The sequence below is a fragment of the Arachis hypogaea genome, chromosome 3 (assembly GCF_003086295.3).
Source record: "Arachis hypogaea cultivar Tifrunner chromosome 3, arahy.Tifrunner.gnm2.J5K5, whole genome shotgun sequence".
NCBI classification, from domain to species: Eukaryota; Viridiplantae; Streptophyta; class Magnoliopsida; order Fabales; family Fabaceae; genus Arachis; species Arachis hypogaea.
The window spans coordinates 15,243,702-15,262,367 of NC_092038.1; the positions used below are offsets into that span (position 1 = coordinate 15,243,702).

General features: G+C 37.6%; 2 protein-coding genes across 3 annotated transcripts in view; both read left to right on the forward strand.

Moving 5' to 3' along the window:
- The window catches only part of LOC112789647 (uncharacterized), a 175,123-nt gene that overhangs the window by 47,683 nt on the left and 108,774 nt on the right, over nt 1-18,666 (forward strand). The window lies entirely within an intron of this gene.
- On the forward strand, nt 137-9,087 carry LOC112789646 (uncharacterized). Of its 2 annotated transcripts, XM_072232447.1 has the most exons (10): nt 137-564; nt 672-802; nt 2,990-3,197; nt 3,944-4,466; nt 4,546-4,797; nt 4,889-5,080; nt 5,160-5,234; nt 5,337-7,784; nt 8,525-8,828; nt 8,916-9,087. In XM_072232447.1, the coding sequence occupies exons 1-9, from the start codon at nt 365-367 to the stop codon at nt 8,822-8,824; spliced, it is 4,329 nt and encodes a 1,442-aa protein (XP_072088548.1). In that variant the 5' UTR covers nt 137-364; the 3' UTR covers nt 8,825-8,828; nt 8,916-9,087. The 2 variants fall into 2 exon arrangements, with proteins under 2 accessions (XP_072088548.1, XP_025687406.1); XM_025831621.3 differs by having other exon boundaries at nt 8,525-9,087.

Here is an 18,666-nt window from a genome sequence, read left to right on the forward strand (position 1 = left end):
TGAATAGAAAATTGTTTGAATTTGTAGCTCAGCTATTTTAAATAATGTTTTATATTATTAATCATATAAAAATTATTAGTAAAATAAGAAAAATAAAAAAATTAATTTATAATTTGCGAAAGAATAATTCGATTTCACAAATTTAGAGAACGAAAATCCTATCGACGTATACATGGTGACAAAGTGGTCGCCTTTTAAAACTGAAACAGTGCACTCTATACAATTCCCAGCTCAAGAAAACCGTACAAAGACTCACCATTCACCAGTATATTGGTTTCAACTTTCCAGGGTTTTCGTCTTCACCCCTCCCCCTTCTCATTGTACATAGATAGTTGCTGGTTTCAGAGCGATTACTTCCCTTTCCATGGCGAAGTTATCATCATCTTCGTCGTCGTCGTCGCCATCATCAGTTTCAAACTCGGAAAATTCTCGCGAGCTTCTGTGTGTAGGAACCTTGGAAATCGCCACTCCAAAGCCCGTTGGGTTCCTCTGCGGCTCAATCCCTGTTCCAACTGACAAGTCTTTCCATGCTTTCCATTCCCCTCTTCTCCCAACTCCTCAAACGTACTCTCTCTCTCTCTCTCTCTCTCTCTCTCTCTGAATAATTTTCCTTCTTCTTCTGATTATATTTGGATATGTTTCTTTTTTGTGATGGGATTTTGTATATTCAGAGTGAATGCTCCACGATATCGGTATCGGATGCTGCCAACTGAGACTGATCTGAATATGCCGCCTCTTCTTGCGGATTTCCCAGACAAGGTTCTTCCTGTTGGTTATGTGCAGTCCAAGGCTACTGGAGGAGGTGACTAACTGTTCATTGCTTCAGGAGATTCTTTAGAGTAAATGTCTAGTTTAATATCACATTCAGTACTTTGTTGTGTGGAAATCTGTGCAGTTCTAATGCCTCTCTTGTTTTAAATTAGATGCATCTGTTTAGCTACAACTATTTGAGGAAGGATCCAGTAGATGTTCAGAGTAGAAATTCATTTGCTTCTCATTTTTAAATAAAGTGATAGCTTAGTCTTGCACCCCGTTTGCTTAGTGATATCTACCACTATTTGAGGAAGCTTGCTACAGGCTCCGTTTAGTTAGTGACTTAGATACACAAATACATAGGTGCGAAGGTACACAAAGATGTTTGGTAGCACTTAGACATAGACAAAGAGTGGGACTGAAATACACTGTTTGTGCATCTTGGAAGAACACTAGTGTCTATATCTTTAGTATCTCTGTCTAATTGTCTTGTCCCTTGTTCCAAAACCAGGCTGCCAATGGCTTGGTTGTAGCAAAAAATGAGAATTAGCTTTCATTGAAAATAAAAGGATATAAATTAGTTCAAGAGGACAACTTTGTGATTGTGGTCATAGTGTGGTACTAAGATCAGCATTTTCTTTGTCATAACAATTGCTTCAAGCATAGTGAGAAGAACATGCTTTGATCTAGCATGGAGCTCTGGACTCTCTGAAGATTTAGTTTTGTTGACTGTTGCTACAATGTTGAATCCACTAATAGGAAAGTGTGAGCAACACGGTGACTTGTGAGTACAAGTTGGACCAGAAGTAAGCAATATGTTTAATTGAAGTGCACTGTTTCAAGGTTTCCCAACATTCTCCCTCTCTCTTAGGTTCTCCCTTCATTGAAAAAGTAATCTTACTCAAATTTAGTTCTTTTTCTGATAGAATGCTATTATTGAATTCCACTATTTTCTTTGTGTCCTGATTGAATTTGCTTGCTGCATTTGTTTAATTCAAATTATTAATGATAAGGCTACAGAATTGAATGGGAAAAATGCTTTTTATTTTGTACAATATTGGTATCTAGTTTAGCAGCTGTTAGTTAATATGAACATAGTCATATTGTGATGATAGGATTAACAATCCACATCCATCCAACTTACTGGTTTTCAATCTAGATTTTCGATGGTTCCTTGTGCCCTTGTTATTGGACCATAGGTTCTTGGTTAAAGTTGGAATGGATGTTCTGCAAACACCATAAGTAATATGCTTTTGCTAAATACAGTTTATGCCTAAGGTCTGGAATTGAGTTCTGTTAGTTCACAGTTCTGTATATGAGATTATTCATGCATTTTCCTATGAGGAATGCTAGAGGACCATCAGAATTTATTGTTTTTGGCCATCAGTTAGCCATCAATGTTTAAAAGTATGAAATAAAGTATATTGTTGGATTACTAGACTAAAGAAACTAGACTAAAGGAATTAACTTGATGGCTAAGTGATGGCCAGAAACAATAAATTCTGATAGCCTCCTAGCATTTCTCTTTTTGTATTTTTCTTACTATTAAATGCTGAAACTGCCAGTTTCTTGTATTATATTAATAGAAGGGTCAGGGTTTTGCCACAGTATCCCATCTGTTAAATGGATCAACGGACAGCTTAACATTTATCTGGATACCGCTGTTTGGACTTGATCTAAGGGTGTAAGAAGTGTATACCATTTTTGCTCGACTATATAGAAACCATTTGCTTAATGTGAAAGTTCATATATATTACATGATATATGGTAGGATGCAATGGCACTAATGTTCCTACATTCCAAGTACCAAAGCATATCCTGGTCTTGTGAGAAATCTGAGTAAAATATAAGAGCAAAGGAAACAGAGCAAAGAGAGAAGGCAGCCTAGTGCACGAGCTCTCATATGGTTGGAGTCTTCTAAATTTAGAATGAGATAAATATTGCATTATCCTCTGATTTGTGTAGGACATGGTTTTACTAGTAGATGTTTACATTATACTCTGTTCTGCTTTCAACTGAACAAGCATAGAAGTTGGTTAAAAGTCTGTTATGCAGCTGCCACAAAATAACCCTAGTGCCAAAAAAATATGTGTTATTGCATGTAAATACTTGTGTTGTGTACAACATAATACGAAATATCTACCTAGACTACATTTACGTCCAGTTCTCATCTGATATTTATACTTAATTTCGAAACCTATCAGTTTCTTTTAACATCTCATATTGTTTGAAACAGACTTCCCTTGGGAGGGCAATGCTGTTGCTTCAAATTTTACAAGAAAATGTGAGGCCCTCGCAGTATCTGGCTTGGCTGATTATGGGGATGAGATTGATGTAATTGCTCCAGCAGACATTTTGAAGCAGATATTTAAAATGCCATATTCCAAGGCTCGATTGTCAATTGCTGTTCATCGAATTGGCCAGACCCTTGTTTTAAATACTGGGTGTGTATTTGATCGACTGTTTACTCATTTTCTTTCCGTGCCTCATTTTCACCTTATCTGAACTAGTCCCATGTGATGCACTTTTTACTTAGGAAAAATGATTTTCTTTTTCTTTTTAATCCTTATTTGTCTTTTAAAGAAAAAAAGGAACTGGATTTTGCATTGAAAAATAGAAAAGATTAGTAGTTGAAATGTTTATTCTCTATCTATGGTTAAACATTAAGGGGAAGGCAAGGACACCTTGTATGTCTTCTTTTCTTTCTCATTAAAATTTCTTTTCGTCAATAAAGAAACAAGAACATGCATAGACAGCTAAATCATGTTCTCCTGATTCTAGTCCTTCTTGTATGATCAGGGGTTGTATAGTATATTGTATATGGTAATTCAAAGATGGTCTTCTTTGTATGTGTCATTTAAAATGTTGAAATGGGTTCTGCTTTTTAATTAATATTATCTGCTTTTTGATACCATCTGCATTCCATACTTGCATTTAATTACTTTAAAAGTGCCAGGATATTTACAAATTGTAGGTCGGGTTTTCTTCACAAGAGTCATTCAAATAATTGAAAAGGGCTTCTAGTTCTTTACTATATTAATTATTGTTGATGTGTAGGTTAGCAGCATTTTCTTGATTTGCCTTTACCTTACCCCACCCATGCTGGCAGATCTTTCTCTTTTGGGGTTGCTTTCTGCTTATTATTTCAATCTTCGATTTATTTATGAGTGACAATATTTATGAGGTACAGGCCAGATGTTGAAGAAGGAGAAAAGTTGATTAGGAGGCATAACAATCAATCAAAATGTGCAGATCAGTCACTATTCTTGAATTTTGCTATGCATTCAGTCAGAATGGAGGCCTGCGATTGTCCACCAACTCATAATGTTTCACAAGAGGAGAAATCAAAATCTTCAGTTCTTCCTGGAAGCAAAACACCCCATATTGTGGAACAGAATGATGTTGTTCAAGCTGATGGATACAAATGCTGTTCTGAGTACTCAAATGTTAAGCAGGATGTCATTTGGGGAAGCAAGAATAACAGGAGAAATAAGAACCATAGTCCTGCCAATAAAGTGTCACATGTTGGTGAAAAACCCAGAACAACAATGCAAGAGTCTGAAAAACAAAGAAAAGCTGGTAATGATAGCTTTCTGAGGGTCCTGTTCTGGCAGTTTCATAATTTTCGGATGCTCCTTGGAAGTGATTTGCTTCTGTTTAGTAATGAAAAGTATGTTGCTGTGAGCTTGCATTTGTGGGATGTCACAAGACAGGTAAGAGCATTCTTCTAATACTCTTTGATCATACTTTATGTTTGGAAGATTGTTAATTATGTTCACTTGATTTTGATAGGTCACACCTTTGACATGGCTTGAAGCCTGGCTTGACAATGTTATGGCAAGTGTGCCTGAGCTGGCAATATGTTATCATCGTAATGGTGTTGTTCAGGGATATGAGCTTCTGAAGACAGATGATATTTTTTTACTTAAAGGGATATCTGAGGATGGGACGCCAGCATTTCATCCATATGTTGTCCAGCAAAATGGCCTTTCCGTTTTGAGGTTCCTTCAGGAAAATTGCAAACAGGATCCTGGAGCTTACTGGGTACATTTTATTTATTAAGATAAAATATCCGTTGATTTTACAATTTTTTCCCCTTAGTAGTGCTGGCAAGTTTGAAGTAGTATTTTTGCAGCTTTATAAAGGTGCAGGTGAAGACGATATACAGCTTTTTGATCTTTCTGTTATTCCCAAAAACCATTCATCTAATGATTGTGATGATGCTTCAAGTTCCTTGCCATCTTTAATCAATAGAGGTAGAAGTGATGCAGTGTATTCACTGGGAACACTCCTGTATCGAATCGCTCACAGGCTTTCACTGTCAATGGTGTGAAAACTAACCCTATCTCCAGGTTTATTTGAGGTCTCGAACAGCTAATTGCAAGTTATTGTTTCTTTTTCTGCAGGCTGCTAAAAATAGGGCTAGATGTGTCAGCTTCTTTAGGAAGTGTTTGGAATTTCTTGACGACTCAGACCACCTGGTACCTCTCTGGAATAACATGTTTTATATCTTCCCGCACTTTACATTTGCACTACAAAATTTTTCTGATGACTGCATTTCTAATAAATGTGTTGCTCAACAGGCAGTACGAGCAATTGCTCATGAACAGTTTGCAAGGCTGATTTTAAATTATGATGAGGAGCTTAATCTAACATCGGACTCACTAGCTGTGGAATGTGGACTAACTCTTACTGAAGCCAAAGAGTCACCTTGGGATGCCGAAAACACTAATTCTGAGTCAGTTGCTCCAGAAGTATTCTATCTCCTAGCGGATGACAAATCCCATGAACATGAACAAACACCTGACTCAGTAGATGGTGATGCACAATTGAGCAACCACAGAACGTCTCTATCCAGCTCATCTCCAGATGCTAGCAGCTCTTCTGGATGTGAAGTATGTCCAGTTACCACACCTGTGGTTCAGACAGTTGCTGATCCAATATCATCTAAGTTAGCCGCAGTACATCATGTTTCACAGGCCATTAAGTCTCTGAGATGGATGCGACAGCTTCACAGCAACGAACCAGAGGTGATGGATCGGTTTGATGAAGATCATGATAGGTCACCGTCATCTTTTGATGTTTCTGTTTGTGCTTGTGGGGATGCTGACTGTATTGAGGTTTGTGACATTCGAGAATGGCTACCAACATCCAAGTTGGATCATAAGTTGTGGAAGCTTGTTCTTTTGCTTGGAGAATCTTATTTAGCACTTTCCGAAGCATACAAGGAGGATGGTCAACTGCATCAAGCTTTAAAGGTTATACAGTTAGCATGTTCTGTTTATGGATCAATGCCTTCACATCTGGAGGACACGGAGTTCATTTCTTCTATGGTTAGTAGCTCATCCTTGCAGAGAAAATGCTATGATATAAATGAAAGTCGTACATTGCTGAATGATGTAAAAGATGAGACTGTTAATGGGTATCTCACTGTTGAGAGGAAGTCTTCTACTTACATTTTCTGGTCCAAGGCATGGGAGCTGGTCGGAGATGTTTATGTCGAGTTCCATAGGATAAAGAGTAATGAAATTTCAGTACAAGATGTGAGAAGACCTGCAAACAGTGAATTGAAAATGTCATCTGAGGTTGCTAAGGAAGTTAAAAGGCTGAAGAAGAAGCTGGTGCAGTTGAACCAGAATTGTAGTTCATGTTCCTTGGTAAATTGTAGTTGCCAAAGCGACAGAGCTAGTAGTGGAAGCAGTGCAAGCAGTAGTAGTGCAGATATGAGCCTGACGACTTATGGTAGAAAGCATGGTAAACGATGGTTTACTAAAAATACCAATTATTTGCATCCAAAAGATCCTGGAGATGAGCTCATTCTTAATGAGAATAAAAAAGATTTTGAACATTTTGAGCACAGTAATTATGGTGGAAACTTGATAGATACTCTTGATGGTAGCGCGATTGAAGTTGAATCCTTGGCAGCTATGAACTCCAGAACACATGAGGGATCTTCAGAGCCCGACAATTCCGGTTCCAGTGCTCTATCACAAACTGAATTAAGTCCAAAGGTAACAGGTATAGTTAAAAATGGTGGTATCTTTGATTATCTAAGTAAACCTGTACTTGGAGATGTTGAGCACAATCTATTAGCTGCTTTAAAATGCTATGAAGAAGCTAGAAAAGCATTGCTTAAACTTCCATCTGGTTTATCTGAGTTAGAATCACTGGTTAAAAAGAAAGGGTGGGTTTGTAATGAATTGGGGAGAATTAGAATAGAAAATAAAGAGTTGAACAAGGCTGAACTGGCCTTTGTAGATGCTATAGTTGCATTCAGAGAAGTTTCAGATCACACCAATATAATATTGATAAACTGTAATTTGGGTCATGGCCGACGAGCTTTAGCTGAGGAGATGGTATCAAAAATTGAGAATCTCAAATTACAGAACATCTTTCATAATGCATACAGTCATGCTCTGGAAGCTGCAAAACTAGAATATAAAGAATCTATTAGATATTATGGGGCAGCAAGGCTAGAACTAAATGCTGTAAATGAGGATGATGATGCTGTGACAAGCAGCTTGAGGAAGGAGGTACATACACAGTATGCTCATACTTATCTGCGGCTTGGCATGCTTTTGGCAAGAGAAAATAGTACAGCTGAACTGTATGAGAATGGATCACTGGAGGATACCTGTGTAAGGCATACAAATTCCCATGACCGAAGAAGGAAAGAATTGAGAAAGCATGAGATTTCAGCTAATGAGGCCATTAGGGAAGCATTATCTGTGTACGAGTCTCTAGGTGAACTACGCAAACAGGAGGCTGCATATGCTTACTTCCAGTTAGGTTGCTATCAGAGGGATTGTTGTTTGAAATTTATGAACGCTGGCAATAAGAAAAGCCTTTCAACAAAAGGTGAAAATAGCACTGACCATCGAGTCAAGCAGTATTCATCTCTAGCAGACAGGAACTGGCAAAAAGCAATGGACTTTTATGGCCCTAAAACCCATCCTAACATGTATATTACTATACTCATGGAAAGGTCGTCTCTTTCATTAAGCCTTTCAAGTCAAATACGCTCCAGTGCGGTATTTTCCTTCCCTTTATATTTGCATATTATATTATGTTTGTTATAATTTCTTTCCCTGGGATTCCGTTCAGATGATTAAGTAAATGTCAATCTTTTATGTGGAAGTATGCTCTATCTTCTATGTGTATCAGTAGCAATTCCTAGCGTCTTCTCCGAACAGTATGCAGAGAATGTTTCGGACTTCCAGTTTATACATGTCCTGATGAGAACTTGGTTAAAAAATGTCTGACATGTACTGAATTATGCTGATATGTTAGATGAGTTCCACTGTAAAATGTCAACTGCATATTTTCTCAAGTTCTATAATACTGTGTAATATTAATATAACACTCGAATTGCTCCTCTGGTGTATGGATATTGAGAAAAAATTAGAACAATGAAGATTCCTAGAATTTACTCACTGTTGCATTTCTTATAGTGATTTATTTGCGAAAAACTATCTACTATGCTACACAAAAAATAAATTTATATAGCCTTACATGACTAATTCATGTAGATCATTCTATCTAGTTGGTAAAACTTGGTAATTGTAGTATTCATTTCAAAATAGCGCCTCACTACAAACATATTGTGTTGCTGTTTAACATTTTTCAGTAAAAGAAGCCAAAGGGCAATACTAAGCATATTTTGACTTAGTCACATATATTTACTTCTGGTGAATTCTATTGTCCATTTATGGTTCTGATTTTCAGTGTTTCTTTGTCCATCAGTTGCTGATACTTTCAGAATTTGTTCCAGGTTCTTGAGTCAGCTTTGGTTCTCATGCTCGAAGGACGCCATGTTTCAGAGACAAGCACTGACACTTTCAGTACTGGTTATCCTGAACTGCATGCGAAATACTGGAGTCAGTTGCAGATGGTTTTGAAGAAAATGTTGGCGATGGTACTATCATCAAGTGCGAACAAATCTCCCTGCCAATCGTCTCTATCCTCTGGTAGACTTGGGGATGGAGGAAAGATCAGGGAACTGTATAAGATGTCCCTCAAGGGTACGGACATGACCCAACTGCATGCCATGTACAGCTTGTGGATGTCATAATGAGGTATTCAACCTGCCAATTTTGTCTTGGTTGCCTCAGAACAAAAGTGAATAGTTTTCCACCTCTCGTTGATTGTCTTAATATTTGTAGGAAAAATGTAACAAACTTGGAGGATGCAAGTCTTGAACTCAATTCCGTCTAATTGATTGGAGATTTAGTTGACCACTAGATAAACCAAGACTTGCATTGACTGTAAAGAATTTCCTCACAAAAGACACATTACCATCACAAGAATGAAGAGAGCACTTTTTTGTTTAGAAAAGAAGATAACTTTTGACATGTATAAAAGTATAGAAACTAAATTGGGATAAAATATCCTCTCAAAAATGGAAGAGTAAAGCTATGATATATAGGGCTAAACCATGTAAGAATGCGTCTCAATCACTTTGAATATCAGTTAGAGGAACACAATTGGTCAGATCATGTGCAGCATCAAAGGGATGCCAAATAAGTAATGTTATCCCCAAAAAATGTCAAAAAGAAACTTTGCTTTTTTACATGAATAAACTTCTAAAATTAAGGAGTGGAAATTTATGTAAGTATAACATTTTATATGTTAACAATCTGGTATTTTTAATGTTCCTTGCTTTTGAGCTGACAATTAAGAACTCTAAGCATAAAGGATGTCATCAAGATCTGCCAATCATCAAACCAAAGCAAATTATACATAAGAAAGTAGAATGATTGATGCAAGTAAGAAAACAAAAGGAAAATTTAGCACTGATGCTTAAAAGGCTTACACACATAAAAGCAAATAAGCATAAACGCAAATAAGCATTTAGCCATAAACCAAAGAAATATGCAAACACCTCATTAGTAGCACGTGTTTTGCCTCTGAAACTTAAAAGTTGTTCTATTCAAAAATGGTAACTCACATCATAGATTACACCTTACATCAGTGTTTCTAGAAAGGTTCAAAATCTTTAACTGGTCATTCCTATACACCAGAAACATCAAAAGATTAGTGCAAAACATTAGGCATAAAAACTTAGCCCATTTGACTGTGCTTAAGCTTGAAGACATTTGGGGACAGAGGGAGCCCGTGCACGACTCGGTCGTTCTTGGGAAAAATTGTCCGATTCAGAGTAGTGGGGGATTAGGTCATCGCTGCCACATACTCTATGTGCCTTGTCATTGCGCTTCGCATCACCATCTTCAGCGTCGATTCCTCACCGTCAACCGGCATTTTATTCTCTCTCTCTCTCTCTCTTTCTCTCTCTCTGTGACGTCATCGGAGGAAGTCTTCTCGTCTGCCTATGTCACCTATTTCTCCCTACTGAGAATTGCAACTCTATCTCCCATATTCTTTTCTCATTCATTAAATTTTTGTTTTCTCTTCTCATTTTTTTATTTTTGGATGAGAAATGTAAACATACAAAATTACAAATACAAATAAAAGATTATTTTCTTTAAAAAAATTAATAAAAAAGAATATCTTGCCATACCTTACTGTTATTCCCTCATGACAACAAAGATAGGCAGCCATGAATCGGATAAGTTTGATGGAACAGGAAATACATCATGAGTAAATTGGATATCAAGAAAGATGATCTCAAGATCAGCGATGTTAGAGAGGTTAATGCATGTTCAGCTAAATTAGCCAATACACTACTATTAAATTAAAGAGTAAAGTATCGTTTTTGTACTCAACGTTTGGGAACGTTTCAATTGTTGTATTTAAGTCCCTAATGTTTTAAAATTGGTTCAATGTTGTCTTGCCGTTAGGTATCCGTTAACCATAGTTGTTAGAATCGAACTGATAATCGAACCGGTCAGGTTACTGGGTCACTGGGTTATTGATTCAACCGGTGAATCATTGGTTGAACCGTTTAACTCAGTCTTATATAAATAAAAAAAACTAGAAATTTAAAATACATATTTTCACTAACATTTTAAGAATATTAAACTATTTTAAAATAATAGGAACAGGAATAATAAGTATTTTGTTATTTTTATTCTATCATAAATATTTTATTTTGTTTTTGTATTAAAATAACTATTATTTTTAAATTTTAATAATTTATTAATTAGTTTATATTTATTATACTATTATATACTACAAGTATTTATTAAAAAAATAATATTAATATATATTATATAATTATGAAAAGAAAGATTAAGTGAGTTTATAATTATTGTTAAATAAAAATATAATTAAAAAGATCGAATTTATAACTAAAATTAAAAAAAAATTAAATAAAAGTAAATTATTTGATAAAAGATATTTATATATATTATAATTTGCGTATAAATGAATAAGAAACGTAATAGCCTAGCGGTTATGAGAGTGTTTTAGTTATCTAAGGTTAGGGGTTCGAACCTTCCTTTCTACATTTTGAACAAATTTGTATTTTCAATCGGACCGGTTTTCAACGGTTTATGGCGGGTCTGACCGGTTCGTATCGGTTCTCTTTCTTACACGGTCTAAATATTGGACGGGATCGGTATCGGGTCCGGTTCACCAATTTTCGGTTGAACCAGCTGATCCGGTCTGGCTTTTACAACAGTGCCGTTAACAGAATTAAATAAATTTTTTTATATTTTTATATTAACTTATAACTTTAAATGTAAAATTATAAAAAAATTAATTTATTTAAAATGAAAGTAATGTGATTAAGTGTAATTTACCTAGATGAGATTAAAAAATAATTGAATACTATGTAAAGTAAAAAATTGATATTATTGAAGGATGAAACTAAAATTTATTTTTATGTATCATTTTTGTCCCCAATGTTTTCGTCCTAATTAAGTCCTTAACGTTTCAAAACCGTCTCAATTTTGTACCGCCGTCAATTCAGTTAATGGATCCCTAACGGTAGGACGATATTGAGTCAATTTTGAAACGTTAGGGACTTAAATAGGACAATTGAAACGTTAGGGACAAAAATAATACTTTACGCTAAATTAAATGATGTTAGAAGCACGAACTCCACTACTTAATTGAAATCCTATTCACAACATTAATTTAAACCGTCCTCAAAATTATTGAATCAAAATGAAGAAATAAGGCATAAGGGCAAGTTACATATATAGAATAATTGGAAGAAGGTGTTATGCAAATACAGTATTTCAGAAACGCAGACGCAATTATAACATTCCTAACTGTATCTGCGACATCCTAACGCAGATTCAAGTTACACATAAATCGCTAGACCCTGTCGCGGTTTACGTTCAAAGCCTAAAAGCACATAAACCGCTACACCCTGTAGCGGTGTAGTGGTTTATGAAGAGTTACGCTATGAGGGTAATTCGCGAGACTCTGTAATGGATTACGAATAACTTGGCTCACTATAAAATCTGCGTGAGGTTGTAACAAATTTCATTTCACTAGTTTTGATAGTGAGGTAGGGAGAGAGAGTAGTGAGAAGTTAGAGAGAAAAGGTTGGGTTTAGGGTGAGATTCTTGGAGCAGCATCATTAAGCAGAACCATGGAAGATGAAAGGCGCTTGTACCGGCTCAACAGTGTTGCTCACGTAGCCGGAACCATCAATGAAGAGGCAAGTCTCTTTATTCTCTTTCAATTATCCGTATATTTTATTTAATCTTAAGGAAGTTATTTATTAATTAGGAAAATAGAACCTTGGTTTAGCTTAGGTTTTGAAAATTAAAATTTAAAATTTAAATTTAAATGTTGAGAATTTGAGGTTAGATATTTAGAAATTAAGATTGGAATTTGAAATGTAGGATTTATGGCTGGTTGTTAGTTTTTGCAATAATTATCTAAGTTTGAAAATTTGAAAGTTAAATTTTTAGAGGTGTAGGGTTTACTAATAGAAATTTAAAATTGACATTTTGACTAAATCTTGTGAGGTCTGTTGTACCGTCGAACCTCCCAGGTACTCTTTTGCGACCGAAGGTTGATGCGAATCATCCATGAGCAACCCTTACCGAACTCCTTGCACCTCCTATGATACTTAAGATGGTCCGACTTCATCACTCTGTACTCAACACCACGGCGAATGCTGTAATCCTTTACACTAAGAACAGCTTCCTCCTTACTTTGGAAAGATTGGCCAACTTGAAATTCAACTACAATGTTTTCCTCGTGCAATCCTTGACCCCCAAAGGTTGGAACTAACTCCGCCACTTGGCCGACGGCTTCCAAGTTCAGGGTAGAAAAGTGTTTAAGATGCTGATGTGTGCTAGAAATTGACGGTATCTGACATGTTGCTGGGTTTGTCGGAATATCATCATCACTGTCCCCACCAATGTCAGTGGTGGACGAAATTGTGATTTATACTTTCACACAAATCGAATAATCCCCGGTAATGGCTCCAAAAGCTTGGTGCACAATACTGCGGCTTTCACAACTCCGTTCAACTAACCAGCAAGTGTACTGGGTCGTCCAAGTAATAAACCTTACGTGAGTAAGGGTCGATCCCACAGAGATTGTTGGTATGAAGCAAGCTATGGTCACCTTGTAAATCTCAGTTAGGCAGATTAAAATTGGTTTATGGGTTTTTGAAAATAGAACTAAGAAAATAGATTATAAAAGGGATAGAATACTCATGCAGATTCATTGGTGGGAATTTCAGATAAGCGAATGGAGATACTGTATGGCTCAAGGATGCCTGCTCTCCTACTGCTTCAACTCAATCCTTCTTACTCCTTTCCATGGCAAGCTGTATGTAGGGCATCACCGTTGTCAATGGCTACATCCCATCCTCTCAGTGAAAACGTTCCTATGCTCTGTCACAGCACGGGCTAATCATCTGTCGGTTCTCAATCAGGTTGGAATAGAATCCCTTGATTCTTTTGCGCTTGTCATCACGCCCAGCCTTCAGGAGTTTGAAGCTCGTCACAGTCATTCAATCATAGAGTCCTACTCGGAATACCACAGACAAGGTTTAGACTTTCCGGATCCTCATGAATGCCGCCATCTATCTAACTTATACCACGAAGATTCTGTTGGGGAATCTAAGAGATACACATTCAAGCTCGGTTGCATGTAGAACGGAAGTGGTTGTCAATCACGTGCGTTCATAAGTGAGAATGATAATGAGGGTTACTTATCATCACATTCATCATGTTCTTGGGTACGAATGAATATCTTGGAATAAGAATAAGAGAGAATTGAATAAAAGACAATAGAATTTCATTAATACTTGAGGTACAGCAGAGCTCCACACCCTTAATCTATGGTGTGCAGAAACTCCACCGTTGAAGATACATAAGTGAAAGAGGTTCAGGCATGGCCGAATGGCCAGCCCTCTCCATGATCAAGTGACCGAATATTCAAGAGATTAAACTGTCAAAAGATATCTAATACAATAGTTAAATGTTCTATTTATAATGAACTAGCTCCTAGGGTTTACATGAGTAAGTAATTGATGCATAAATCCACTTCCGGGGCCCACTTGGTGTATGTTTGGGCTGAGCTTGATCAATCCACGAGCTAAGGCTTCTCTTGGAGTTGAACTTCGAGTTATGACGTGTTTTGGGCGTTCAACTTCGGATCATGACGTTTTTCTGGCGTTTAACTCCAGACAGCAGCATGAACTTGGCGTTCAACGCCAAGTTACGTCGTCTTTCTTCGAATAAAGCATGGAATATTATATATTTCTGGAAAGCTCTGGATGTCTACTTTCCAACGCCGTTGAGAGCGCGCCATTTGGAGTTCTGTAGCTCCAGAAAATCCATTTCGAGTGCAGGGAGATCAGATTCCAACAGCATCAGCAGTCCTTTTGTCAGCCTTTTTCAGAGTTTTGCTCAAGTCCCTCAATTTCAGCCAGAAATTACCTAAAATCACAGAAAAACACACAAACTCATAGTAAAGTCCAGAAATGTGAATTTAACATAAAAACTAATGAAAACATCCCTAAAAGTAGCTTGAACTTACTAAAAGCTACCTAAAAACAATGCCAAAAAGCGTATAAATTATCCGCTCATCACAACACCAAACTTAAATTGTTGCTTGTCCCCAAGCAACTGAAAATCAAATAGGATAAAAGAAGAGAATATACTATAAATTCCAGAATATCAATGAATATTAATTTAATTAGATGAGCGGGACTTGTAGCTTTTTGCTTCTGAATAGTTTTGGCATCTCACTTTTTCCTTTGTAGTTCAGAGTAATTGGCGTCTCTGGGAACTCAGAATTTTGGATAGTGTTATTGACTTTCCTAGTTAAGCATGTTGATTCTTGAACACAGCTACTTATGAGTCTTGGCCGTGGCCCTAAGCACTTTGTTTTCCAGTATTACCACCGGATACATAAATGCCACAGACACATAACTGGGTGAACCTTTTCAGATTGTGACTCAGCTTTGCTAGAGTCCCCAGTTAGTGGTGTCCAGAGCTCTTAAGCACACTCTTTTTGCTTTGGATCACGACTTTAACCACTCAGTCTCAAGCTTTTCACTTGGACCTTCATGACACAAGCACATGGTTAGGGACAGCTTGATTTAGCCGCTTAGGCCTGGATTTTATTTCCTTGGGCCCTCCTATCCATTGATGCTCAAAGCCTTGGATCCTTTTTACCCTTGCCTTTTGGTTTTAAGGGCTATTGGCTTTTTCTACTGCTCCTTCTTTTTTTCTTTCTAATTTTTTTTTTCGCCACTTTTTTTTTTCGCAAGCTTCCGTTTTCACTGCTTTTTCTTGCTTCAAGAATCAATTTTCATGATTTTTCAGATCATCAATAACATTTCTCTTTGTTCATCATTCTTTCAAGAGCCAACAATTTTAACACTCATAAACAACAGTATCAAAAGACATATGCACTGTTCAATCATTCATTCAGAAAACAAAAAGTATTGTCACCACATCAATATAATTAAATTAAATTCAAGGATAAATTCGAAATTCATGTACTTCTTGTTCTTTTGAATTAAAACATTTTTCATTCAAGAGAGGTGAAGGATTAATGGATTTTATTCATAGCTTTAAGGCATGGTTACATACTAATGATCATGAAGTAGAGACACAAAACATAGATAAACACAACATTAAAAACCGAAAACAGAAAGAAATAAAGAACAAGGAATGAATCCACCTTTAGTGGCGTCTTCTTCTTGAAGGTCCAACAATGTCCTTAAGCTCTTCTATGTCCCTTCCTTGCCTTTGTTGCTCCTCCCTCATTGCTCTTTGATCTTCTCTTATTTCTTGGAGAATGATGGAGTGTTCATGATGTTCCACCCTTAATTGTTCAACATTATGGCTTAAATCTTCTAAGGAGGTATTGAGTTGCTCCCAATAGTTGTTGGGAGGAAAGTGCATTCCTTGAGGCATCTCAGGAATTTGTTGATGATGAGCTTCCTCATGCACTTCTTGAGGGCCGTGAGGAGCTTCTCTTGCTTGCTCCATCCTTTTCTTGGTGATGGGCTTGTCTTCTTCAATGGAGACATCTTCTTCTATGATAACTCCAGCTGAGTAACATAGATGGCAAATAAGGTGAGGAAAAGCTAGCCTTGCCATGGTGGAGGACTTATCGGCTATTTTGTAGAGTTCATTGGAGATGACCTCATGAACTTCTACTTCCTCTCCAATCATGATGCTATGGATCATGATGGCCCGATCCACAGTAACTTCAGATCGGTTGCTAGTAGGAATGATGGATCTTTGGATGAACTCCAACCATCCTCTAGCCACAGGCTTGAGATCCAGTCTTCTTAGTTGAACTGGCTTGCCTTTGGAGTCTATTCTCCATTGAGCTCCTTCCACACATATGTCCATAAGGACTTGGTCCAACCTTTGATTAAAGTTGACCCTTCTAGTGTAGGGGCGTTCATCTCCTTGCATCATGGGCAAGTGAAACGCCAACCTCACATTTTCCGGACTAAAATCTAAGTATTTCCCCCGAACCATTGTGAGATAGTTCTTTGGATTCGGGTTCATACTTTGATCATGGTTTCTAGTGATCCATGCATTGGCATAGAACTCTTGAACCATCAATATTCCGACTTGTTGCATGGGGTTGGTTATGACTTCCCACCCTCTTCTTTGGATTTCATGTCGGATTTCCGGATACTCATTCTTTTTGAGCTTGAAAGGGACCTCGGGGATCACCTTCTTCTTTGCCACAACATCATAGAAGTGGTCTTGATGGCTCTTGGAGATGAATCTTTCCTTCTCCCATGACTCGGAGGTGGAAGCTTTTGTCTTCCCTTTCCCTTTTCTAGAGGATACTCCGGCCTTAGGTGCCATTGATGGTAGTGGAAAAAAATAAAAAGCTTATGCTTTTACCACACCAAACTTAAAATTTTGCTCGTCCTCGAGCAAGAAAGAAAAGAAGAGTAGAAGAAGAAGAAGAGAATATGGAAAAGGGGGAGAAGTAGGTTCGGCTATGTGGGAGAAGAAGGGGTTGTGTTTTGTGAAAAATAAAGTAGAATGGAAGGGTATTTATAGGGAGAGGGGAGGGTGGGTGTTCGGGCATTTTGGGTGGGAATGGGTGGGAAAGTGAATTTGAATTTTATGAAGGTAGGTGGGGTTTATGGGGAAGAGAGGATTGATGTGAATGGTGAATGGGGTAATTGGGAAGAGGAATTGAGGTGATTGGTGAAGGTTCTTGGGAAGTGTGATATGGGAAAGAGTAAAATGAGATTTGGATTAGGAGAGTGTGATTAGGATTAAAAGATGGGAATATGGTAGGTGGGGATCCTGGGGTCCACAGATCCTGAGGTGAAAAAGAAATACCATTCCTTCACCATATAGGCATGTAAAATGCCTTCGTGCATCATTCTGGCGTTCAAACGCCCATCGGTGCACGTTCTGGGCGTTCAACGCCCATGTAATGCATGTTTCTGGCGTTGAACGCCAGTTTCATGCTTGTTGCTGGCGTTCAACGCCAGCTTGTCTCCTCCAGGCACATTCCTGGCGTTCAGCGCCAGGATGTTGCTTGTTTCTGGCGTTCAGCACCAGAATGGTGCTCTGTTCTGGCGTTGAACGCCAGCCAGATGCATCTTACTGGCGTTGAACGCCAGTCTGCGCTACCTCCAGGGTGAAAAATTTTTTCTTCTATTTTTGACTCTGTTTTTAATTTTTTTGATTTTTTCGTGACTCCTCATGATCATGTACTAAATAAAACACAAAATAACAATAAAATAAAATAAAATAAATGTTAGATAAATAAAATTGGGTTGCCTCCCAACAAGCGCTTCTTTAATGTCAATAGCTTGACAGTGGCTCTCATGGAGCCACAAGGTGATCAGGTCAATTTTAGTGTGTAGTCCCAACACCAAACTTAGAGTTTGGATATGGGGTCTCAACACCAAACTTAGAGTTTGGTTGTGGCTTCACAACACCAAACTTAGAGTTTGACTGTGTGGGCTCTTCTTGACTCTGAACGGAGAGAAGCTCTTCCTGCTTACTCTCTTTTGTCACAGAGGGATGGCCATGTGCCTTAAACACAAGGTAGTCCCCATTCAATTGAAGGACTAATTCTCCTCTGTTGACATCTATCACAGCTCCTGCTGTGGCTAGGAAAGGTCTTCCTAGGATGATGCATTCATCATCTTCCTTCCTAGTGTCTAGGATAATGAAATCAGTAGGGATGTAAAGGCCTTCAACCTTTACTAACACGTCCTCTACTATTCCATAAGCTTGTCTCATTGATTTATCTGCCAATTGTAATGAGAACAAGGCAGGTTGTACCTCAATGATCCTCAGCTTCTCCATTACAGAGAGTGGCATAAGATTTATCCCTGATCCCAGATCACATAGAGCTTTTTCAAAGCTCATGGTGCCAATGGTACAAGGTATTAAGAACTTGCTAGGATCTTGTTTCTTTTGAGGTAGAGTTTTCTGAATCCAAGTATCTAGTTCACTAATGAGCAAGGGAGGTTCACTTTCCCAAGTCTCATTACCAAACAGCTTGGCATTCAGCTTCATGATAGCTCCTAAATAT

Bases quoted from the DNA above. Each gene is read 5' to 3' on its own strand.
- LOC112789646 (XM_025831621.3), top strand. From the start codon at position 365: ATGGCGAAGTTATCATCATCTTCGTCGTCGTCGTCGCCATCATCAGTT. The intron at 565-671 runs GTACTCTCTCTC...TTGTATATTCAG, and splicing joins CTTCTCCCAACTCCTCAAAC to AGTGAATGCTCCACGATATC. The intron at 803-2,989 runs GTGACTAACTGT...TGTTTGAAACAG, and splicing joins GTCCAAGGCTACTGGAGGAG to ACTTCCCTTGGGAGGGCAAT.